The sequence below is a fragment of the Bos mutus genome, chromosome 7, assembly GCF_027580195.1.
Source record: "Bos mutus isolate GX-2022 chromosome 7, NWIPB_WYAK_1.1, whole genome shotgun sequence".
Classification (NCBI taxonomy): domain Eukaryota; kingdom Metazoa; phylum Chordata; class Mammalia; order Artiodactyla; family Bovidae; genus Bos; species Bos mutus.
In genome coordinates this window covers 89,433,301-89,459,094 of record NC_091623.1, presented here as the reverse complement: position 1 = coordinate 89,459,094, position 25,794 = coordinate 89,433,301, and the positions used below count along the sequence as shown (strand labels likewise).

The 25,794-nt window shown below is 38.4% G+C and overlaps 1 protein-coding gene across 3 annotated transcripts in view; it reads left to right on the top strand.

The window, feature by feature from the left end:
• Window positions 1-25,794, top strand: part of CDC25C (cell division cycle 25C) — a 37,822-nt gene that overhangs the window by 8,012 nt on the left and 4,016 nt on the right. For 2 of the 3 annotated variants that reach the window (XM_070374407.1, XM_070374406.1), the window contains exons 5-11: window positions 1,525-1,558; window positions 1,663-1,752; window positions 5,934-6,092; window positions 21,955-22,107; window positions 23,058-23,159; window positions 24,160-24,222; window positions 25,510-25,608. In XM_070374407.1, coding sequence (XP_070230508.1) covers window positions 1,525-1,558; window positions 1,663-1,752; window positions 5,934-6,092; window positions 21,955-22,107; window positions 23,058-23,159; window positions 24,160-24,222; window positions 25,510-25,608 — 700 coding nt within the window. The remainder of the gene's footprint in view (window positions 1-1,524; window positions 1,559-1,662; window positions 1,753-5,933; window positions 6,093-21,954; window positions 22,108-23,057; window positions 23,160-24,159; window positions 24,223-25,509; window positions 25,609-25,794) is intronic. The other variant, XM_070374408.1, reaches the window with a different exon arrangement.

The window sequence follows — 25,794 nt, the reverse complement described above, 5'->3', positions numbered from 1 at the left end:
CTTCTCAGCACTGGCCTAGGGATTTTATCCTATGCAGACTCTATAGCGAATGTTTCACCTAAGGTATAAGGGGGCTTGAAGGCGTAGGTTCTTCCCTTGAAAGATATTTTAAGTTTCCAAAATTGAAATTGTGTTGTGAGGGACTTTCCTGGTGGCACAGTGGATGGAAATCCGCCTACCAATGCAGGAGACTTAGGTTTGATCCCTGGTCTAGGGCAATTCCACATACTGTGGAGCAACTAAGCCCATGTACCACAACTTTTGAGCCTGTGCTCTAGAGCCCATGAGTCACACCTATTGAGCCTGCATGCCGCAACCACTGATGCCTATGTGCCTAGAGCCTGTGCTCTGCAAGAAGAGAAGCCACTGCAATGAGAAGCCTGAGCATTGCAATGAAGAGTAGCCCCTGCTTGTTGCAATCAGAGAAAGTCTGCAGGCAGCAATAAAGACCCAATGCAACCAAAAAATAAAATAAATAAAAAATAGTAGATTACTTATGTAAAAAAAAATAGTGTTGTGAAAATGAAGGCTATTTATTTTAACCCTCACATACAATCAGTATGGTCTTTAAAATGGAAGAGAATTGTATACTGAACTTAGATGGAGGCTGTTATCTGCATGTGAGTAGTACTAAATCTTAGTGGTCAAAAGTGCAGCAGAGTGCAGGCTCTGGAATCAGAGTGTCTGGATTCCAGTGTCTTACTGCTTCATCAACTTACTTTGACAAGTTTCTTAACCTCAAGGGACCTCAGTTTATTTGTAATAAAGAAATAATAATAATGGAGATAATAGCACTTTTCATAAATGACTTCTGTGAGGATTAAATGAATATGTACCTAATACATATGCTGCATTTTACAATGTTTTTTTTATTACTATTGAAGATTCTTTATTGAAGATCTTATAAAAATGTTCAGTTAGAGAGTACTCAAGGAATGAAAAGTACTTTTAATTCTTAAATTTATCATGAATTTTCCATTTGATTATTTTAATATTTTTATAACTTTATTCTTCAAAGTTTAGATGAATTAGGTGCCTCTTTGTGCACTAGGGAAGACTCTGCATGAGTATTTTTAATCAATAAATGTGAAAATTTTACTTTATATTGGTTTTATTTTCTTTGAATTGCTTTTATGTCCTAACTCAGGTAGCCTAGATGAAGTCTGGGGATGGAGGATAGAAATCCATAAAAAATAAATATTAACTCCCAATAGTCCATGCTGAAAAATTAGCAAATTGTAAACTGTGTCCACATAAGATATAGGACAAAGTCATCATCTTTGATGCATATCTATATATATGGTTATGCCATTGAGGTGAGGTCCTCATCCCCAGGATGTCACTTAATGTGTTGTTATTTACCACAGAGAACACCCTATATATTGGTATTGGAAGAGACATCAATTAGGTACAGGTTTCCTAGAATGCAAGAAAAGAAAAGTGGGATGTCCCGAGTCACTGAAGAATAACCAAATCGTGTTTTGGGTTTGAATGACTGGCAGTTTTTCTTTTTTTGATCTACAGGAATTACCGCCAACATCTTATAAAATGTAGCCCAGTGAGTAACTCATCTTTTTGGGTTTGGGTTTGTCAGGTGGGAGGCAGAGGATTTCCAGCTTAGCTCGAAGATGCCGGATGTTCTTTGAAAACAATCTCTTGTAGGCACAGCTGTTTTGTAGCACTCCGAATGCCTTGGAGCATGGCCGCAGGAAGAAAGATGCAATATGTGGCTCATCTGCAAATAAGGAAAATGTGAGTGTTTAATGGAATCCTAGGTCCATTAGTAGTTTTATTCCTTTGAGTAGAGCAACTAACACATCAGTATCCCTATGAGACCTAGAGCTGTCTGTGCTTCAGTATGCTCGACAAGCAAATTGCAACACTAGAAGAAAAAAAAATTCTTTATAGTTTGTTTGTTTGTTTCTATTTAGGGTTTGATCCTAGGATGGAAACCTGGCTTCCAGTCTTCCACAGCAGGTCATCATTATTACTCAAGTTCAGTTGATTGTAATGTAAAAATTTAGGACTTAAAAAAAAAAACACAGGGATAATTTACATAACTTGTTCACGTATTCATTGCATGGCTTCATATACAAGTCTAGGTTTCTTAATTTCTTCTTATTTCCCTCTTAGTCTAGCTTCTTAGCCCCTATTCTGAGGAAGTCATTGTCCTTTTTTGTTTGAGTCTTAGATCATCCTTCAGTTCCAAGTTGAAACTACCCTCTCCAAAGCTACATAATAGTTAAGATAGTTCTCTAATCCCTTCATTAATCCCCTTTTCTAACCATCTTTTTGCTTTTCCTGTCCTCCCATCCTTTCTTCCAGGTCAGTATGTATAAAAGATAGCTGCTGTTCTTCTTTGCTCACATTGCCCAAGTTATGCCCATGTTTTTTTGGCTGTCCTAATTAGCTTTTTCTTGAATTAATACAGTTCTACTCTCTGTTTATAATCACTATTTAAAAATTTCATCATTCCTTCCCCTGTCAGGCTCCCTTTTTCCTCCCTTCCTTTGGCTTGTGATCATAAAATCAGTACCCTCCAGAGCGGTTCTATACACCATACATCAAATCCAAACCATAATTTGTATTTTCAGGATATGTGGTCAACCTTGATTACATGTACTATGTTTTGTGAGGGTTATCCATGGCTTCATCAGATGAAGTGTTTTTGGCAGAGTCTACAGACACCTCTTCTTTCAGCCAGTGTAGTTTTTCTTATGCAAGAAAACAGCACTTAAAAGCCCCTGGAGTGGTGGGTACCCAGGAACCTGAGGTCTCCTCTTTCTCTACAGGTGAGTCACTGGACATGATCCTCAACAATCAACTGAGGTGTTGTGGAGTAGAGGATTGCAGATCTGGATTTAATGGCCCTTTGAATTTTCTAAGCTGACTTGAGTGAGAAAAGGGGTTGGAGAAGTAACCTTTGAACAAGGAAAGAGAGGAGACATGTCCTCTGATCTTTTTATGTTAAAGTTTAAGAAGAAGAATAAATTCTTAGGCTAAAGCATTTCTCCTTTATTCTTAAAGTGTTTCCCTCCTCTTTCTCATGGCTTCCAGGTGGCTCATTGGGTAATGAATATGTCTGGAATGCAGGAGATGTGGTTTCAGTCTCTAGTTGAGAAGATCCCCTGGAGGAGGGCATGGCAACCCACTCCAGTATTCTTGCCTGGAGAATCCCATGGACAGAGGAGCCTGGCTGGCTATAGTCCATGGGGTTCTCAAGAGTCAGACATGACTGAAGCAACTGAGCACGCATGCACCCCTCTTTGTCAATTTTAAAAGTACTGTATGCCCATGTGAAAACTGTGTAAAAATATAGTAAAATAAAAAGAAAATAGCTACCTCATAGAGAAAAACCACTGTTAATGTTTACCTCATTGCTTTCAATCTTTTAACCATGTGTATAGTTTTACAAAGTTGAGGTCATATTGTATATATAACTTTATATTCTATTATTTTAAATAAATAATAAAACTCTTAGTAAACAGTTCTTAGTGGATGCTTTTATTCTAATAATTGAACTTGAATTTATATAAGTACTTCCCAATTGTTGGGCACTTATGGGTATATACATTTGCTTTTACAAATAATGCTATCGTGTAAATTCCTGAGCACAAATTTTGCCTGTTAACAATTTTTTTATTGAGGATTAGTACCAAATATTATAATTACTAGATTAAAGGGTTTAAATACTTTTAAGATTTTTGATACATATTGCCAAATTCCTTTCCAAATAAAGTTCTAAGAATTTACATTTTCATGAGCAATCCATAGCTCATTTGGATAAATGATTTGTTATCACTTTTAAAAATGTGCTAATTAGATGGGTAAAATGTTTTATTTTATGTTAAAAATATTTAGTAATGATTTCATGTCCCTTTAGTTCAGTTCAGTTCAGTCTCTCAGTAGTGTCCGACTCTTTGCGACCCCATGAATTGCAGCACACCAGGCCTCCCTGTCCATCACCAACTCCCGGAGTTCACTCAGACTCACGTCCATTGAGTCAGTGATGCCATCCAGCCTCTCATCCTCTGTCGTCCCCTTCTCCTGCCCCCAATCCCTCCCAGCATCAGAGTCTTTTCCAATGAGTCAACTCTTCGCATGAGGTGGCCAAAGTACTTAGCCATGCATATTTTCTCTAATGAATGATTGTGTCCTTTGTTCATTTAGCTACTGGAGTTTTAAGTTAAACTTGTTATTGTATTTGTTTAATTGAAATATATTTGATTTACAAGGTTGTGTTAGTTTTGGGTATATAATATCACTTGTTTTTAATAAACTGTGGACTTGATATACTCCAAAGATTTGGATCCTAATCTCAACACTCTGGGGAAGGCATTTTAATATGCCCCATACTAAGGAGATAAAGTTGAGCATATTTCAGATTTTTCATATCTTGGAGTAAGGCAAGTCTTGGAGCATAGTAAATTGCTAGATAGCTGTTAGTGTATGTATGTGTAATTTTTTAAAATATAGTAAAATATACATAACATTTACCATCTGAACCATATTTGTGTACAGTCCAGTGGCATTAAGTATGTTCACAACATTAAGTATGTTCACTACCCATTTCAGAATTTTTTTATCATTAAAAACAGAAGCTCTCTGCTCACTAAATAATGGTGGTGGTAGTTTAGTCTCTGAATTGTGTCTGACTCTTGTGACCCTCATGGACTGTAGCCCACCAGGCTCCTCTGTCCATGGGATTTCCCAGGCAAGAATACTGGAGTGAGTTGCCATTTCATTCTCTAGGGGATCTTCCTGACCCAGGGATTGAACCTGTGTCTTCTCCGTTGTAGGTGGATTCTTTACCAATGAGCCACAGGGAAGTCGCCCATTAAACAATAACTCCCCCTTTCTCCCTCTTGTAACAACCTTTAGTCTACTTTCTGTCTCTGTGAATTTGACTACTCTAGGTACTGCTTCATGTAAGTAGAATAATATAATATTTGGCCTTTTCTGTCTGGGTTATCTCACTTAGCATAATATCTTCAAGGTTCATCCATACTGTAGCATGCATTAGAATTTCATTTCTTTTTATGGCTGGATAATATTCCATTATATGGATATACCACATTTTATTTATGCATTAATCTGTTGATGGACGTTTCGTTTGTTTCTATCTTTTAGCTATCGTGAATAATGTTGCTATGAACATTAATATAAAAATATCTGTTTAAATCCCTACTTTCAATTCTTTGTATTATATACCAAAAAATGGAATTGCTGGATCATACATGGTAATTGTATGTTTAATTTTTTGGTAGAACCACCATACCGTTATCCATAGCAGCTACATCATTTGACATTTCCCACAACAATGTACATGGTTCCAACTTCTCCATATCCGTGCTGACACTTGTTATTTTCTGTTTTTTTGTTTCCTTGTAGCTATCCTAATAGGTACAAAGTAGTATCTCTGTGGTTTTGGTTTGCATTTCCATTATGACTAGTTATGTTGTGCATCTTTTCATATGGTAGTTGGTTATTTGTATATCTTCTTTCAATAAATGTCTATTCAAGTCCTATTTGTTTCTGTTGTTATTGTTGCTATTGTTATTGTTGAATTTTGGAAGTTCTTTATGTATCTTGAATATTAATCTCTTATCAGTTATGTGATTTGCAAAAATTTTCTCCTATAGGTTACCTTTTCAGTTTTTTAATAATCTTTGATGCACAAAGGTTTTTAATTTTGATGAAGTCCAGTTTATCCTATTTTTCTTTTGTTGCTTGTGCTTTTATATAATATTCAAGGAATCATTGCCAAATCCAATGTCATAAAGCTTACCTCATCCTGTTTTCTTCTAAGAGTTTTATAGTTTTAGCTCTTACATTTAGGTCTTTGATTCATTCTGAGTTAATATTTTTATATTGTTATAAGGGAAGAGTCCTAGATAGTTTTTAACATTGTCAATTGTCAATATACTTTGTAGGACAATGGAAACTTGGTGGAAAGTGAAATGAAACATCTGGGCAGTCCCATTACTACAGTTTCAAAATTACATAAAAATCCAGAACTAGCAGAAGATCAGGCAGAAGAGATATCAGATGAATTGATGGAGTTTTCACTGGAAGATCAAGAAAAGGCCAAGGTAAAATACTCTCTGATAGTATCTTTGCGTTTTTCAAGTTCCTTCATTCTTGATAGTATCTTTGCGTTTTTCAAGTTCCTTCATTCTTGAATAAATAAATAAATAAAATTGTGTCTGTAATATGTTGCAGCCACTGGACTATGTGGTAGGTCTGAAGAGATCAAGAAGATATGGTCTCTATACTCTAAGGGTTACCTGACTGATAGTCAGGTCATCATGGGAATATTACTGCTGGTGAGAAGGTTTGTTAGCAGTTTAAATAAATCACCATCTGGTGTAAAAGATAGCTCCAGAATAATAGTAATAGATGAAATATGTTTAGGATGATTTTTCAAATATTTTAGAGTATGTTTTTGTTTTCTTTTATCCTCTCCATATCACTAAGAGGAATATATGAAGGCTGTGTTATTAGCAATACGCTGATATGTCAAAGATGCTTTCTGAGGCATTTAGATTTTCTGAGTCAACTTCCTTTCTTTGAAACAAATATGTGCAGGGGTTTGCTTTTTTTGGTGGGATCCAGCATTCTCCTGTCAATGGTTGTTCAGCAGTGAGTTGCAATTTTGGAGTTCTCGCAGGAGAAGATGAGCATACATCCTTCTACTCCACCATCTTTTCATGTAGACTGTTAAGAAAGTTCTAGGACTCACAACAGATTTCCCAACTTGGGGATCTGGCAAAGGGACTGAGAACCCCCAGGAAATTTGACTTTAGAGGCCAGTGGGATTTGATTACAGAACTTCCACAGGACTGGAAACAGACCCTTGGAGGGCACAGACAAAACCTTGTGTGGGGGGGGGTCGGTCCTAAGATGGCGGAGAAATAGGATGGGGAAACCAACTTCTCCCCCCCAAATAAATAAATTTATATTAAAAAAAAAGAAAAAAAACAAACCTTGTATGTACCAGGGCCCAGGAAAAAGGAGCAGTTTCTCCACAAGAGACTGAGCCAGACTTGGTGTGAGTGTCCAGGAGTCTCTGGCAGAGGTGTGGATCAACAGTGGCCTGCTGCATGGTCTGGAGCAATGAATACAACTGTACAGGCATGAATCCTTTTGAAGGAGATCACCATTATCTTCATTACCCCTACAATAGTTTGGTCTCAGGTCAAACAACAGGGAGGGAACACAGCCCCACCCATCAACAGAAAATTGGATTAAAGATTTACTGAGCATAGCCCCCAGAGAAGGCAGTGGCACCCCACTCCAGTACTCTTGCCTGGAAAATCCCATGTACGGAGGAGCCTGGTAGGCTGCAGTCCATGGGGTCACTAAAAGTCGGACATGACTGAGCAACTTCACTTTCACTTTTCACTTTCATGCATTGGACAAGGAAATGGCAACCCACTCCAGTGTTCTTGCCTGGAGAATCCCAGGGACCGGGGAGCCTGGTAGGCTGCCGTCAATGGGGTCACACAGAGTTGGACATGACTCATGCGACTTAGCAGCAGCAGCAGCAGCAGAGCATAGCCGCTATAAAGAAAGCTGAGCACTGAAGAATTCATGCTTTTGAACTATGGTGTAGGAAAAGACTCTTAAAAGTCCCTTGGGCTGCAAGGAGATCAAACCAGTCAATTATAAAGGAAATCAGTCCTGAATATTCATTGGAAGGACTGATACTGAAGCTGAGACTCTAATACTTTGGCCACCTGATGTGAAGAACTGACTCACTGGAAAAGACCCTGATGCTAGGAAAGATTGAAGGTGGGCAGAAAAATGGAAGACAGAGGATGAGATGGTTGGATGGCATCACCGACTTGATGGACACGAATTTGAGTAAGCTCTGGGAATTCATGATGGACAGGGGAGCCTGGCGTGCTACAATCCATGGGGTCGCAAAGAGTTGGACATGACTGAGCGACTGAACTACACTGAGCATAGCCCAACCCTTCAGAACAAGACCGATTCCCCCACAGTCAGTCTCCCATCAGTAAACTTCCACAAGCCTCTTATCCTTATCCATCAGAGGTCATAAGAATGAAAACCACAATCACAGAAAACTAACCAAATTGATCACATGGATCACAGCCTTGTCTAACTCAATGAAACTATGGGCCATGCCGTGTAGGGCCACCCAAGACAGACGGGTCATGGTGGAGAGTTCTGACAAAATGAGGACCACTGGAGAAGGGAATGGCAAACCACTTCAGTATTCTTGCCTTGAGAACCATGTTATCGGTATGAAAAAGCAAAAAGATAGGACACTGAAAGATTAACTTTCCAGGTCAGTGGGTACCCAATATGCTACTGGAGAAGAGTGGAGAAAAACTCCAGAAAGAATGAAGAAATGGAGCCAAAGCGAAAACAACGTCCAGTTGTGGATGTGACTGATGATGGAAGCAAAGTCCAATGCTGTAAAGAACAATAATGCATAGGAATCTGGAGTGCTAGATCCATGAATCAACGTAAATTGGAAGTGGTCAAACAGGAGATGGCAAGAGTGAACATTGACATTTTAGGAATCAGTGAACCAAAATGGACCAGAATGGATGAAATTAATTCAGATGACCATTATATCTACTACTGTGGGTAAGAATCCCTTAGAAGAAATGGAATAGCCCTCAGAGTCAACAAAAAGTCTGAAATGCAGTACTTGGGTGCAATCTCAAAAATGACAGAATGATTTCTGTTCGTTTCTAAGGCAAACCATTCAATATGACAGTAATCTAAGTCTATGCCCCAACCACTAACGCTGAAGAAGCTGAAGTTGAATGGTTCTGTGATGACGTAGAAGACCTTCTGTGGGCAGGAATCCCTTAGAAGAAATGGAGTAGGCATCATAGTCAACAAAAGAGTCTGAAATGCAGTACTTCGATGCAATCTCAAAAACGACAGAATGATCTCTGCTCGTTTCCAAGGGAAACCATTCAATATCATGGTAATCCAAGTCTTTCCCCTGACCAGTAACGCTGAAGAAGCTGAATTTGAATGGTTCTATGAAGACCTGCAAGACCTTTTAGAACTAAAACCTGAAAAAGATGTCCTTTTCATTATAGGGGACTGAAATGCAAAAGTAGGAAGTCAAAAAACACCTGGAGTAACAGGCAAATTTGGCCTTGGAGTATAGAATGAAGCAGGGCAAAGGCTAATAGAGTTTTGCCAAGAGAACACACTGGTCATAGCAAACCCCCTCTTCCAACAACACAAGAGAAGACTCTACACATGGACATCACCAGCTGACCAACACCAAAATCACATTGATTATATTCTTTGCATCCAAAGATGGAGAAGCTCTATACAATCAGCAAAAACAAGACCGGGAGCTGACTGTGGCTAAGATCATGAACTCCTTATTGCCGAATTCAGACTTAAATTGAAGAAAGTAGGGAAAACCACTTGATCATTCAGGTATGACCTAAATCAAATCCCTTAGGATTATACAGTGGAAGTAAGAAATAGATTTAAGGAACTAGATCTGATAGACAGAGTGCCTGATGAACTATGGATGGAGTTTGTGACAGTGTACAGGAGACAGGGATCAAGACCATTCCCAAGAAAAAGAAATGCAAAAAGACAAAATGGCTGTCTGAGGAGGCCTTACAAATAGCTGTGAAAAGAAGAGAAGCAAAAAGCAAAGGAGAAAAGGAAAGATAAAAGCATCTGAATGCAGAGTTCCAAAGAATAGCAAGGAGAGATAAGAAAGCCTTCCTTAGCGATCAATGCAAAGAAATAGAGGAAAACAATAGAATGGGAAAGACTAGAGATCTCTTCAAGAAAATTAGAGATACCAAGGGAACATTTCATGCAAAGGTGGACTCAATAAAGGACAGAAATGGTATGGACCTAACAGAAGCAGAAGATATTAAGAAGAGGTGGCAAGAATACACAGAAGAACTGTACAAAAAAGATCTTCACGACCCCGATAATCACGATAGTGTGATCACTCACCTAGAGCCAGACATCCTGGAATGTGAAGTCAAGTGGGCCTTAGGAAACATCACTACGAACAAAGCTAGTGGAGGGGATGGAATTCCAGTTGAGCTATTTCAAATCCTAAAAGATGATGCTGTGAAAGTGTTGCACTCAATATGCCAGCAAATTTGGAAAACTCAGCAGTGGCCACAGGACTGGACAAGGTCAGTTTTCATTCCAATCCCAAAGAAAGGCAATGCCAAAGAATGCTCAAACTACCACACAATTGCACTCATCTCATGCACTGGTAAAGTAATGCTCAAAATTCTCCAAGCCAAGCTTCAGCAATACGTGAACCATGAACTTCCAGATGTTCAAGCTGGTTTTAGAAAAGGCATAGGAACCAGAGATCAAATTGCCAACATCTGCTGGAGCATCAAAAAAGGAAGAAAGTTCCAGAAAAACATCTATTTCTGCTTTATTGACTATGACAAAGCCTTTGACTGTGTGGATCACAATAAACTGTAGAAAATTCTGAAAGAGATGGGAATACCAGACCACCTGACCTGCCTCTTGAGAAACCTGTATGTAGGTAAGGAGGCAACAGTTAGAACTGGACATGGAACAACAGACTGGTTCCAAATAGGAAAAGGAGTACATCAAGGCTGTATATTGTCACCCTGCTTATTTAACTTAAATGCAGAGTACATCATGAGAAACGCTGGGCTGGAAGAAGCACAAGCTGGAATCAAGATTGCCAGGAGAAATATCAATAACCTCAGATATGCAGATGACACCACCCTTATGGCAGAAAGTGAAGAAGAACTAAAGAGCCCCTTGATGAAAATGAAAAAGGAGAGTGAAAAAGTTGGCTTAAAACTCAACATTCAGAAAACGAAGATCATGGCATCCAGTCTCATCACTTCATGGCAAATAGATGGGGAAACAGTGGAAACAGTGGCTGACTTTATTTTTTGGGGCTCCAAAATCTGCAGATGGTGGCTGCAGCCGTGAAATTAAAAGACACTTGCTCCTTGGAAGAAAAGCTATGACAAACCTGGATAGCATATTAAAAAGCAGAGACATTACTTTGCTGACAAAGATCTGTCTAGTCAAAGCTATGGTTTTTCCAGTAGTCCTGGTTGGATGTGAGAGTTGGATCATAAGGAAAGCTGAGCGCCGAAGAATCGATGTTTTTGAATTGTGGTGTTGGAGAAGACTCTTGAGAGTCCTTTGGACTTCAAGGAGATCAAACCAATCAATCCTAAAGGAACTCAGCCTGAATATTCATCGTAAGGGCTGATGCTGAAGCTGAAGCTCCATTATTTGGCTACCTGATGTAAAGAACTGACTCACTGGAAAAGACCTTGATGCTGGGAAAGATTGAAGGCAGGAGGAGAAGGGGAAGACACAGGACGAGGTGGTTGGATGACATCATCAACTGGATGGACATGAGTTTGAGCAAGCTCTGGGAATTAGTGATGAACAGGGAAGCCTGACATGCTGCAGTCCATGGGGTTGCAAAGAGCCAGACATGAGTGAGGAACTGAACTGAACTGACCCCAGATCTAAATCAGAATCTGTGTGGGTGAAGAGAAGTCGCTCAGTCGTGTCCAACTCTTTGCGACCCCGTGGACTGTATCCTACCAGGCTCCTCTGTCCATGGGATTTTCCAGGCAATAGTACTGGAGTGGATTGCCATTTCCTTCTCCAGGGAATCTTCCCAACCCAGGGATTGAACCTGGGTCTCCCACATTGAAGATAGACGCTTTAGCGTCTGAGCCACCAGGGAAGTGAGTGGGGCCCAGTAATCTAGTTCAGTAGTTCCTCCAGGTGATTTTGATGCACACTAAAGTCTGGGAGCCACTGCACTATAAATTGAAGTTAAAAATGTAATTTTTAATGTTATTTTTAAAAAACTAATTAATTTTAGTTGGAGGATAATTACTTTACAGTATTATGATGGTTTTTGCCTTACATCGACATGGATCAGCCATGGGTGCACGTATGTCCCCCCATCCTGAACCCCCCTCCCACTAAATTAAATTCTGTTTTCTTTTAATTTCCTTGGTTTGTGGCAAAACAACAGAACCAAGATAACAATCAAAAAGGGACATACTGGGTATTGGGAGAATTGACAGTGACCTTCCTAAAGAAAACATTTTTGAGGACTTGCTGATTATGGAGAGTAGATCTGTGGAAAAAAGAAAGTTAGGGATAGTTAGCATGGGGAAAATGCTACTAGGCCTTTTGGAAAAAAACAAAAAAGCCCATTGTGAAATGAACCTTAATGTTGCTCTTGAAATACAAGTTAGTCTTCGTATTTGTAAAATGTTGGCATTAATACAGACAAGTCTCAATAGTTATTAACGTAATAAAGTTGAATTTAATGTTGATTAAAAAGAAAATTCTTTTGTTTTCAATTTTATTGTTTGAAATTTTTCTGAAGTATTTAAACTGCTTTTGTGAAATTATAAGTACAATAACTGAACAAAATTGAATCTTTCTTTGCTGATTGATGATCTTTCACAGTCTTAGAAACTTTGTTCATTTTGAATTGTACAATATAAACATTATATGACAGTGAATTTAAAATAGACTCACCCCAGTAAACACTCTGTAATTTTGTTTGTTTACATGGAAGAATAACATGTGGCTGTTAGGTATTTATTTTATTGGTCTTTAATAAATATTAAAGACCAATGGCTTGTTTTCTTGGATTATGACTCTTATAAAGTAATTTTTTGTTGAGAACCTACTGTTTAAGACTGCATTGCAGTAGATTTTAGGTTAGAAAAAGTATAGGGATTGTCTGTTACTGGTTTATCTCTTTGATGCTAAATGGAATGGGATACCTTATAAAGCGAGATTGGTATAACCTTTGTGATTTTTGATTCATTTCTTATAAAAAAAAAAAACCCTGTTGACACTTGTTAAGGGTCAGGCACTGTGATACAATGGTGAACAAAACACTCTAGGTTTGTGCCCTCTTGGGGTTTATATTCCTGACATAGAGACACAAAAACCCAAAACCAAAAAACATGTTCATCAACTTACTAGATGAACTTAGTTTGAGTTCTTGGTTGCAAATAACAGAAATAGATTATAGTTACCTCAGGCAGAAAAAAGATTTTTCTGGAAGATATTGAGGAACTTGAAAAATTATCAGGAAGTTTGGAAAATAAGATGAGGCCCAGCCAAAGTGCTACTATAGGAACGTTGTGCTCTGGAAGCCACCACTTGCTGGCTAAATGCTCAGTGCCACTATTACTGGCCCCCTGCCACAGAACATAACCCACCTTGCTGCTGGACTCTTGGTCAGGGACATTGCTGCCACCCACTATATTGTCCACTGTGATGCAGCATAAAAACGTCTTAACCAGTGCTGTGCTTTTGTATTGTTTCTCAAGGTTCAAAATCCAGTCAAGAATATGAAGTTGACTATAAGAGAACGGAAAAGGGATTATCTGTCCCCTTTTGTCTTCTTATCAGGAGGCAAGTCTTCGTTCTGTCTAATTTGAGATTTTACTAAAATAGGATGCTTAGTAGCCAAATTGCAAATGACTGTGACAGAGACAAAATAATTTAACTATTACAAATTGTCCAAGTGTAATGTAGGAAACGAAATAGGGACCAATATAGCGTCTTGACAGAAGGAAACCTTTAAATGGAGGTAATTAGGAAAGGCCTCCTCAAGCAGGAGATATTTAGTTGAGAACAGATTCATGAACTGTCCCAGTTTGCCTGAAACTGAGGGGGTTCTCAGGACATGGGACTTTCATTCTAAAAGTGAGAAAGTCCTGGATGAATTAGGGTGAGTTGATAAGGAACTATCAACTCCTTCCAATCCCAAAGAGAGGCAATGCCAAAGAATGTTCAAACTACTGCACGATTGTACTCATCTCACACACTAGCAAAGTAATGTTCAAAATTCTCCAAGCTAGGCTTCAACAGTACATGAACCAAGAACTTTAAGATGTTCAAGCTAGATTTAGAAAAAGGAAGAGGAACCAGAGATCCAATGGCCAACATCCACTGGATCACAGAAAAAGCAAGAGAATTCCAGAAAAACATCTGCTTCATTGACTATGATAAAGCTTTTGACTGTGTGGATCACAATAAACTGTGGAAAATTCTAAGAATACCAAACCACCTTACCTGCCTCCTGAGAAATCTATATTCAGGTCAAGAAGCAATAGTTAGAACTGGACATGGAACAACAGACTGGTTCCAAATAGGAAAAGGAGTACATCAAGGCTGTATATTGTCATTCTGCTTATTTAACTTATATGCAGAGTACATCATGTGAAATGCCAGACTGGATGAAGCACAAGCTGGAATCAAGATTGGGGGAGAAATATCAATAACCTCAGATATGCAGATGACACCACCCTAATGACAGAAAGTAAAGAGGAACTAAAGAGCCTCTTGACAAAAGTGAAAGAGGAGAGTGAAAAAGCTGGCTTAAAACTCAACATTCAAAAAACAAAAATCATGGCCTCCAGTCCCATCACTTCATGGCAAATAGATGGCTAAACAGTGGAAACAGTGAGAGACTATTTTCTTGGGCTCCAAAATCACAGCAGATGGTGACTACAATCATGAAATTAAAAGACGCTTGGTCCTTGGAAGAAAAGCTATGACTAACCAAGATAGCATATTAAAAAACAGAGACATTACTTTGCCAATAAAGATCTGTCTAGTCAAAGCTATGGTTTTTCCGATAGTCAGGTATGGGTGTAAGAGTTGGACCATAAAGAAAGCTGAGTGCTGAAGAATGGATGCTTTTGAACTGTGGTGTTGGAGAAGACTCTTGAGAGTCCCTTGGACAGCAAGGAGATCAAACCAGTCAATCCTAAAGGAAATCAGTCCTGAATATTCATTGGAAGGACTGATGCTGACGCTGAAGCTCCAATACTTTGGCCACCTGATGTGAAGAACTGACTCATTGGGAAAGACCGTGAAGCTGGGAAGGATTGAAAGCAGGAGGACAAGGGGACAACAGAGGATGAGATGGTTGGATGGTATCACCAACTCGATGGACATAAGTTTGAGCAAGCTCTGGGAGTTAGTGATGGACAGGGAAGCCTGGTGTGCCGCAGTTCATGGAGTTGCAAGTTCAGACACGACTGAGTGACTGAACTGAACTGATAAGGAACTGTACATGACAGGAGTCAATAAAGAACCAGACATAGCTAGATTGTTCCATGACAAAGGAATATTGTTAAGTGCCAAAGTCCCAAGGTGAAAAGATACTAGTGTGTTCAAGGAGCTGAGAAACCAATGTGAGTGAGGGAAAAAGTTGCCTGAGGTAGGAAAGGAGAGAAATCGTGCAGAGCCTCTAGGCTACAGTTGGTCCTAGGATCTACCCTCACCAGCTTCTGGACACTGGGAAACTCCTGACTAGCTAGACAAAGCTAAAGTATCATTATCATTGTTCCTCTATGACTTAGCACTTACACTCTTTGCAGTCAGTTGCCATTTGTTTGGAGAAGGCAATGGCAACCCACTCCAGTACTCTTGCCTGGAAAACCCCATGGATGGAGAAGTCTGGTAGGCTGCAATCTATGGGGTCGCTAAGAGTTGGACACAACTGAGCAACTTCACTTTCACTTTTCACTTTCATGCATTGGAGAAGGAAATGGCAACCCACTCCAGTGTTCTTGCCTGGAGAATCCCAGGGACGGGGATAGCTTTGATAGGCTACCATCTATGGGGTCGCACAGGGTCGGACACAACTTAAGCGACTTAGCAGCAGCAGCAGCAGCCATTTGTTTTTATATAAATGTATTGGAAATAACCTATCAAAGCAGTAGTGGCTGTTTCTGTTTGTTGAAATAGTTTTCTGTGAACGTTTATTTCTGGCTTCTTGTCTTTGGACTATATGAAACCCAAAGAGATGTTTATCACCCTCATTATTGCCATCATAATAGCTACCAATAACCTAAAGCTTCAGTGCAACAGAATAGAGATTTGAGAAATAGACCCATGCATGTATGGTCGATTGATAATAGACGAAGATACAAAAACAATTAAATGCAGAAAGCATAGTCTTTTCAACAAATTGTGCTGGAGCAATGGAAAATCCATGTGAAAAACAAAAATTTCAATCTATACTTCATATCATATATATAACTTTACACAAAATGAATCATGGGCCTAAACATAAGAGTGCAGAACAGCTGAAGAAAAAAACAGAAGAATGTTTGTGACCCTATGTTAGGCAAAGATTTCTTAGATGTAATGCTAATAAATGGATACATTTCACTTAGTAGATAGTTAATTCAAACTCTTTAAAATGAACTCTTTGCTTAATAATTACAGTGTGTTCTAGAGAGGCTCTTTTGGTTAAAGAAACAAAGGTTGACTAAGGCCAGCAAATTTGAAATTCTGATCTAGCTTTCTCCTGCATTCTTCTCAGGGCAAAACTGTAGTAATACGAAGGGAAGTCATTCATGGAGGCTGGGTAGCCTGCTTCTCGGTTCTTTACCACATCTCCTCTACCATTATACCTTTGGTTCATCCATCCATTCATCATTGGTGTCATGACCTTGACTGTATCTCTTGGCTCCTTCCTTTTAATAAAACTTTGGCTTCTGCTGCTGCTGCTGCTAAGTCGCTTCAGTCGTGTCCAACTCTGTGCGACCCCTTGGACTGCAGCCTACCAGGCTTCTCCGTCCATGGGATTCTCCAGGCAAGAACACTGGAGTGGGTTGCCATTTCCTTCTCCAATGCATGAAAGTGGAAAGTGAAAGTGAAGTCGCTCAGTCGTGTCTGACTCTTAGCGACCCCATGGACTGCAGCCTACCAGGCTCCTCCATCCATGGGGTTTTCCGGGCAACAGTACTGGAGTAGGGTGCCATTGCCTTCTCCTGCTGCCTAATTATTTTGACATTTTGCAAGTTTGACTCCCAGAGAGGGAACCTGATTGACCCAGATTATGTTTACATATTTTTGACCACTCAATAGGAGTGTTCAGTCAGCAATATGGTCCAGTCACCAGTGGCTTGCAGTAGGATTGTGGAGACTATAGGGCGTTGACTGACAGGGGTCCAAGGGAAAAAGTAGGTATAGAATGTTGGTATATCAAATGTGATCTGTACCTTTAACTGGTACCATGAACAATCAAGTTTTCTTTAGACAGAACCATGGGTGTGACAAATACTGTTGTGTAGATGTAGTTATTGTGTTGTACAGTAAATTACTGATGTTCTTACTTTCTTCTCTCAGAAACCATTGACTATCAATATGTTTTCCAATTTTGACTCTCTTATGGTCTAGCCTGCTTCTAAATCAATCCATGGCAGTTAGTGAGATAAGTATATAAAGAAGGAAAACAGAGGATAAGAATCTTGGATTAGTTTAAAGTTGCTATCAGAGATCTTTTAATATATCCCCCTGCATCTGGGTATATAACACCCATATCATATCTTTCAAAGAGACAATTAGTCTATACTTCTGTACTTAGTCTATTCCTGGGCGAGCAGCTCCCATGGTATTTAATCCATTTTTTTTTTTCCTGATAGGCTTCATAGTATCAATCCTATAATGGTCATCCTGATATTTTTTTTCAATTTATTTATTTTAATTGGAGACTAATTACTTTACAATATTGTAGTGGTTTTGCCATACATTGTTATGAATCAGCCATGGGTGTACATATGTTCCCCATCCTGAACCCTCCTCCAACCTCCCTCCCCATCCCATCCCTCTGAGTCATCCCAGTGCACCAGCCCTGGGCACCCTGTCCCATGCATGGAACCTGGACTGGTGATCTGTTTCACATATGATAGTATACATATCTCAGTGCTATTCTCAAATCATTCCACCCTCGCCTTCTCCCACAGAGTCCAAAAGGCTGTTCTATACATCTGTGTCTCTTTTGCTGTCTCGCATATAGGTTTATCGTTACCGTCTTTCTAAATTCCATATATATGCATTAATATACTGAATTGGTGATTTTCTTTCTGGCTTACTTCACTCTGTATAATAGGCTCCAGTTTCATCCACCTCATTAGAACTGATTCAAATGTATTCTTTTTAATGGCTGAGTAATATTCTGTTGTGTATATGTACCACAGCTTTCTTATCCATTCATCTGCTGATGGACATCTAGGTTGCTTCCATGTCCTGGCTATTAGAAACAGTGCTGCAATGAACATTGAGGTACAAATGTCTCTTTCAATTCTGGTTTCCTCAGTGTGTATGCCCAGCAGTGGGATTGCTGGGTCATATGGCAGTTCTATTTCCAGTTTTTTAAGGAATCGCCACACTGTTCTCCATGGTGGAGAATAGTTTGCATTCCCACCAACAGTGTAAGATGGTTCCCTTTTCTCCACACCCTCTCCAGCATTTATTGTTTGTAGACTTTTGGATAGCAGCCATTCTGACCGGTGTGAAATGGTACTTCATTGTGGTTTTGATTTGCATTTCTCTGATAATGAGTCATGTTGAGCATCTTTTCATGTGTTTGTTAGCCATCTGTATGTCTTCTTTGGAGAAATGTCTGTTTATTTCTTTGGCCCACTTTTTGATTGGGTCATTTATTTTTCTGGAATTGAGCTGCAGGAGTTGCTTGTATATATTTTTGAGATTAATTCTTTGTCTGTTGCTTTGTTTGCTGTTATTTTCTCCCATTCTGAAAGCTGTCTTTTCACCTTGCTTATAGTTTCCTTTGTTGTACAAAGCTTTTAAGTTTAATTAGGTCCCATTTGTTTATTTTTGCTTTTATTTCCATTACTCTGGGAGGTGGGTCATAGAGGATCCTGCTGTGATTTATGTCAGAGAGTGTTTTGCCTATGTTTTCCTCTAGGAGTTTTATAGTTTCTGGTCTTACATTTAGATCTTTAATCCATTTTGAGTTTATTTTTGTGTATGGTATTAGAAAGTGTCCTGGTTTCATTCTTTTACAAGTGGTTGACCAGTTTTCCCACCACCACTTGTTAAAGAGATTGTCTATTCTCCATTGTATATTCATGCCTCTTTTGTCAGAGATAAGGTGTCCATAGGTGTGTGGATTTAGCTCTGGGCTTTCTATTTTGTTCCATTGATCTATATTTCTGTCTTTGTGCCAGTACCATACTGTCTTGATGACTGTAGCTTTGTAGTAGAGCCTGAAGTCAGGCAGGTTGATTTCTCCAGTTCCATTCTTCTTTCTCAAGATTGCTTTGGCTATTCAAGGTTTTTTGTATCTCCATACAAATTGTGAAATTGTTTGTTCTAGTTCTGTGAAAAATACCATTGGTGGCTTGATAGGGATTGCATTTAATCTATAAATTGCTTTGGGTAGTATACTCATTTTCACTATATTGATTCTTCCAATCCATGAACATGGTATATTTCTCCATCTATTTGTGTCCTCTTTGATTTCTTTCATCAGTGTTTTATAGTTTTCTATATATAGGTCTTTAGTTTCTTTAGGTAGATATATTCCTAAGTATTTTATTCTTTTCGTTGCAATGGTGAATGGAATTGTTTCCTTAATTTCTTTCTATTTTCTTTTTTTTTTTATTTTTTATTTTTAAACTTACAATATTGCATTGGTTTTGTCAAATATCAAAATGAATCCGCCACAGGTATACATGTGTTCCCCATCCTGAACTCTCCTCCCTCCTCCCTCCCCATACCATCCCTCTGGGTCGTCCCAGTGCACCAGCCCCAAGCATCCAGTATCGTGCATCGAACCTGGACTGGCAACCTGTTTCATATATGATATTATATGTATTTCAATGCCATTCTCCCAAATCATCCCACCCTCTCCCTCTCCCACAGAGTCCAAAAGACTGGTCTATACATCAGTGTCTCTTTTGCTGTCTCATATACAGGGTTATTGTTACCATCTTTCTAAATTCCATATATATGCGTTAGTATACTGTATTGGTGTTTTTCTTTCTGGCTTCTTTCTATTTTCTCATTATTAGTGTACAGGAATGCAAGGGGTTTCTGTGTGTTGACTTTATATTCTGCAACTTTACTATATTCATTGATTAGCTCTAGTAATTTTCTGGTGGAATCTTTAGGGTTTTCTATGTAGAGAATCGTGTCATCTGCAAACTGAGAGTTTTACTTCCTCTTTTCCAATCTGGATTTCTTTTATTTCTTTTTCTGCTTTGATTGCTGTGGCCAAAACTTCCAAAACTATATTGAATAGTAGTGGTGAGAGTGGGCACCCTTGTCTTGTTCCTGACTTTAGGGGAAATGCTTTCAATTTTTCACCATTGAGGGTAATGTTTGCTGTGGGTTTGTCTTTTATAGCTTTTATTATGTTGAGGTATGTTCCTTCTATGCCTGCTTTCTGGAGGGTTTTTATCATAAATGGATATTGAATTTTGTCAAAGGCTTTCTGTGCATCTATTGAGATAATCATATGGTTTTTATTTTTCAGTTTGTTACTGTGGTGTATTACATTGATTGATTTGCAGATATTGAAGAATCCTTGCATCCCTGGGATAAAGCCCACTTGGTCATGATGTATGATCTTTTTAATATGTTGTTGGATTCTGTTTGCTAGAATTTTGTTAAGGATTTTTGCATCTATGTTCATCAGTGATATTGACCTGTAGTTTTCTTTTTTTGTGGCATCTTTGTCTGGTTTTGGTATTAGGGTGATGGTGGCCTCATAGAAGGAGCTTGGAAGTTTACCTTCCTTTGAAATTTTCTGGAAGAGTTTGAGTAGGATAGGTGTTAGCTTTTCTCTAAATTTTTGGTAGAATTCAGCTGTAAAGCCATCTAGTCCTCATCCTGATATTAGATTCTATTATTTCCTTTTCCCTTGCATGATGCTTATTTTGCTGTTTTTCTTCCCGCATTAACCAACCTCTTTTAAGCCTTAATGATAGTTTTTCTCTTTCACTCCATAGATTGAAAAAAAAATTTTAAGTTTTCTTTTTTCCCCCTGAAGGAAGTTCCAAAAAGCAAGCTTGAATTTGCCTACATGGAAAACTATTTACATAGCATTTACATTGTATAGGTATTATAAGCGGGCTTCCCAGGCAGCACAGTGGTAAAAAGTCCACCTGCCAATGCTGGAGATGTGGGTTCGATCTCTGGGTCAGGAAGATCCCCTGGAGGAGGGCATGGCAATCCACTCCGGTATTCTTGTCTGGAAAATCCATGGACAGAGGAACCTGGCAGACTATAGTCCACGGGGTTGCAGAGTCAGACACGACTAAAGTGACTTAGCATGCATGCATGAGTGTGCGTGCACACGCACATACATGCACACACACATATTATAAGCAATCTGGAGATGATTTAAAATATATTAGAGGGAATTCCCTGGGTTAACCACTCTGCAGTTCAACTGCATGGGGCATAGGTTTGACCCCTGGTCAGGAAACTAAGATTTCACATGCTGTGCAGCATGGTCAATAAATAAATAAATAAAATAAATGTACAGAGGGATGTTCATAGAATATACTACATGATTTTAAATAAGGGACTTGAGCACCCCCAGATTTTAGTATCTGTGGGAGTCCTGGAACCAGCCTCTCACAGATACCTCACAGTTGTCTCAAGGGACAACTATATACTCTTGCTTCATAGTACTTTTCACCCAGGCTTGCTTTTTTGGCTTGTTATTTTCAGTTTTGTTGGGATTCTTAAATCTTGATAGTCAGGGTCTTAGGATCCCATAGAGAAGCTATCATATGACTAGAGGAATTAAGCTTGCATTTGCTTTTTTCTACAACTATTGTATATATGATGATCAGGTTGAGAATTTGGCTGGAGTTAAAACGTCTTAGAGATGGAACATCATGGAGTCTGAGGAGAACGTGTTAATGAGGAAGGGAGGACAGGTTCCTTACCTGGGGCATTGTTTCTCAAACTTAAGTGTTTCTAGGAATCACCTGGGCATCTTGTTAGAGTGCAAATTTTAATTCATCAGGTTTGGGAAGAAGCCTAACATCTGGGATTCTGCATTGCTAACAACCTCCCAGGGGAGGTTCACAGTGCTGGCCTGAAGATACACTTTAAGGAATAAGAACTTTGGGGTTTCATGTTTCCAAACAGCCACCTCTGAACCGGAGCTCCCTGTATCGCTCCTCATCATTGCCAGACAGCTTAAACAGTCCAAGTTTGAAGCAGGTGGTAAAATTCAAGGACAGCACAATACCAGATAAACTAAAAAAGAAGTATTGTTCAAACCAAAAAGAGCTCGGAAAGGTAAGACTTTTTTTTCTTTTTTTTGTCAGAAACTTTTAAAAAAGACAGTCTCTTTAATCTTTATCTCATCTTCTCCACTTTTCTGGGTTGGGGGTTGCTTTTGCATAGCTTTTGGCCTTGTACTTTTACTTTTATCTCCTCTTTCCATTTTCCTTTTCTACATCTGCACCCATATATAAAGTATTTAATAATAAATATGTTATTATAATTTTTGAAATGATATCATTGTATTGTCTTCCCAACCACCTTTTTTAAGATCTGAGAGAATACAAGGGAACTGTAATTGAGAAGGATATTTATTGCTGTTTTATAGGCATTTGGACAGAAATAACATCATAGAGCACACTGGTTTGCTGGAAAGCAAATTCTGAAAAACTTAGTCCTCATCCTGTATCTCTCCTTTAAAAAAGAAATCTCAATACATTTGGCTATTTTATAAAATCAGTGTATGACATTATAGAAAAATAGAAAATTCAAATAAGCAAAAAGAAGCCATTGCAAAATGTACATAATCACACAGGCCAGAGATAATTACTGTTAATAATGTATAGCCTTTCAGATTTTTTTTAATGCAAATATATTTTTTCTTTTATTAAAGAGGCATTACAAAGTACATGTTTTCTAACCTACTTAATGATGTGATATTTTCAAGTTAATGAAGTTAATTTACAGCTTACTTTTTATTCCCTAATAGTAATCAATAATGTGTGGATGTGATTTGTTTAACCAAGATCCTGTTACTGATCATTTAATTTATTAGTAATTTTTCTCTATTGTAAACCTCCTTAATAGCCAAATCTTTCTACATGTCTTTATTTTCTTAGTAAAACAAGCGGAATTATTAGATCAAAGAGTATGCATATTTTTAATGAATCTCCCTACACTCCTTACTTCCCTTGGTTTTTAAACCTTTAACATGAGGATTGGGGTCGGGGGAATCTTGTCCTCAGGGCTTAGGTCTAAAGAAAATGGTCTCCCTCTGTGACATCAATATGACTCAGATGCTGGAGGAAGATTCAAACCAGGGGCCTCTGATTGGTGATTTCTCCAAGGTGAGTTTGGTTGCACCATATATTTCATCCTGTATTTTGGATCTGAATCTTATCTGCTTGCAGAGGACACTAAGTTTAATTAATATGCATCTTTAGCAAGTACTCACTGATAACCTGAAGGTGCTGTAGTGGTAGATATAGGCCCTAAGCCTTTCATGAGAAAGTATCCCTTATTCACTCTGGAAATATCTACAGAAGTAGAAAAAGTATGAGGCTTTCTTTTTTCTGTTTTTTGGTGGTGCCCTATGGCATGTGGAACCTTAGTTCCCTAACCAGTGGTCGAACCTGTGTCCCTTGCAGTGGAAGCACAGAGTCTTAATCACTGGACTGCCAGGGAAGTCCCAAATATGAAGCTTTCTACTTTTTTAAAAAACATATTTAAAAATTATATAAATCATATTTGGTGACTACAGAAAAGATAGAAAATGGAATCTACCCCAGATCTTATCAGAGTATTATTGTTTTTGTTTACTATTTTTTTGGTGTATATTTCTGGTGTATATTTTGGTGTATATCTCTGTATGTATTTTCACAAAGACACATGCATGTACACAAATACACTTTTTGTTTTTCCATGCTTGTTTTGAGGTTTTTATTCCATCTCCTTTGATATATCAGGAACATCTTTTCATGTAATAAATAATTCTTCATCATTTCATCACTTTTAATAGCAGCACACTATTTTTTTTTTTTTTTTTTTTTTGGCTGCCTGTAATTTCCTGATAAATCCTTTCTTGTTATTTACTTCTACAATTTTTCCTTATGAACTGCACCAAGATGGACTATATTTGCAGCTAAATCTAAGAATTTTTTAACATTCATAATTAGTTCCTTAGGTTCAGTTCTTAGAAATGGGATCGTTGCATATGCACATTGAGACCATTGATTTCTGAAGGCATCTGGGGTTTTAAATGTCATTTGGATAGGACAATATATGGGTCATGATTTCAAATTTGGGTATAGAGAACTTGCTGTTTTTTTAGCTCTTGGGTATTTCTAGGTATGTGCACTGCCAACCGTGTCAGGGAAACACCAAGATCTGAAGTACGTCAACCCAGAAACAGTAAGCAGATTTCTGGAGATGGTAACTGGTTACATAAGCTGCCATCTGGTCTATTCTGTCCCTAAAATCCCCACTTCCATTTGTATTTCTTTCACTTTGTTCACTCATGTGGACTCTGTACTCAGCTGAAGCTATGTTAAAAGTCTCTCTTATATGTCACCTTTGTTTGTAATTAAGCAAATGATATATAATTGTTACGTAAGAAAGGAAGGAGGAAGGGGAAGGGAGAAAAGTAAAAATCACCCAATTAGGCTGGCCTTACATCCTGGTTTACATGTTGCAATTCCATTTATGCCTATTACTGCATATTATTAATAGTGCTCTCTGTTACTCTCAAAAGTATTCTAGTTTGTGCAATAATTATTTTGTCACTTTACCCATAGGTTTCACCATCAGAGATAAGCACTAGTAAGACTTTCCTTATGGCCTTACAGATTTTATTCTGGTATAATAAGTTTTATAAAAATAGTATCATAATCATGTAATTTTGTAGTTAGCTTAGTAAGTCATTGTAAACATCTTTCTATATCATTTTAAAAAAATCTATATTATCCCTTTGATGGCTATGTAATATTCTGTTATACTGATAATATATAACTTTTTTAACTAAACCTCTTTTATTGAGTATTTAAGTTATTTATAATATTTTGATAATCTAAAGCAATGGTGAGATCAACATTATTGTGCCCTATCTTTATGTACTTCTGTTTACTTAAGATGCTAGAAAAGAACTTGCTGAAAATGTAATTACATTTATTTTTTTATAAGTATTTACAAAGTTTCCTCTGGAAAGTTTGAACCAATTTATATAACCACACGTAGCTTAAGTTTCCTCCTCTGGATATCAACCCTTTCCTTCATATCCCTTTTGAGAAACTCGCTTCCTAATCTTACGGTGGAGGGTGGGGAATCATTTCTCATTTCTTCTTGTAAAATTGAGACCTCTAGCTGCTACCTGTGCCCTTACAGAAATCCTTGGGTGTCTTCTCAGAGATTGATTGCATCCGTGTCTTCCTCCAAATAAGTAGCTTGAATCTTCTCCCTTGTGTCTTGGCAATACTGACTATTTTGGTTCTCCAAAAGGCCATTGCCTGTTTTATTCTCTTACTTGAGGAGGGTTGGTGGGGGGCGGTTGCACCATTGCCATGTTTCAAATATAGGGGGACTTTGGAGGCTGGGCATACAGTGGGATCCTGAGTGACTAAAAGGAGTACACATTAGGAACTGGGTAACTGGCTCTTCTCTCCCTACAAAGAGGCAGGGTATTCAGTCATAGTTTCTGTACAGGTGGCTGCCTTACTATCAGGGGAGTTCCAGGGTCTGATTGAGAAGTTTTATATCATCGATTGCCGCTATCCATATGAGTACCTGGGAGGACACATTCAGGTAAGGTTATATTGAGGACTTAGCAGGGGAGGAGCTAGAGATACCACTTAAGAAGTCTAGGCAAAGGGTCCTGTGACCTCTGGAACCAGGGCAAACATTATACATTTGGAATACATCGGGGTTGTCAGTCCTCATTCCTGTTGTAATTCTGTGAACCTTGAGCAATTTACTTTCCCTTTCCCTCCT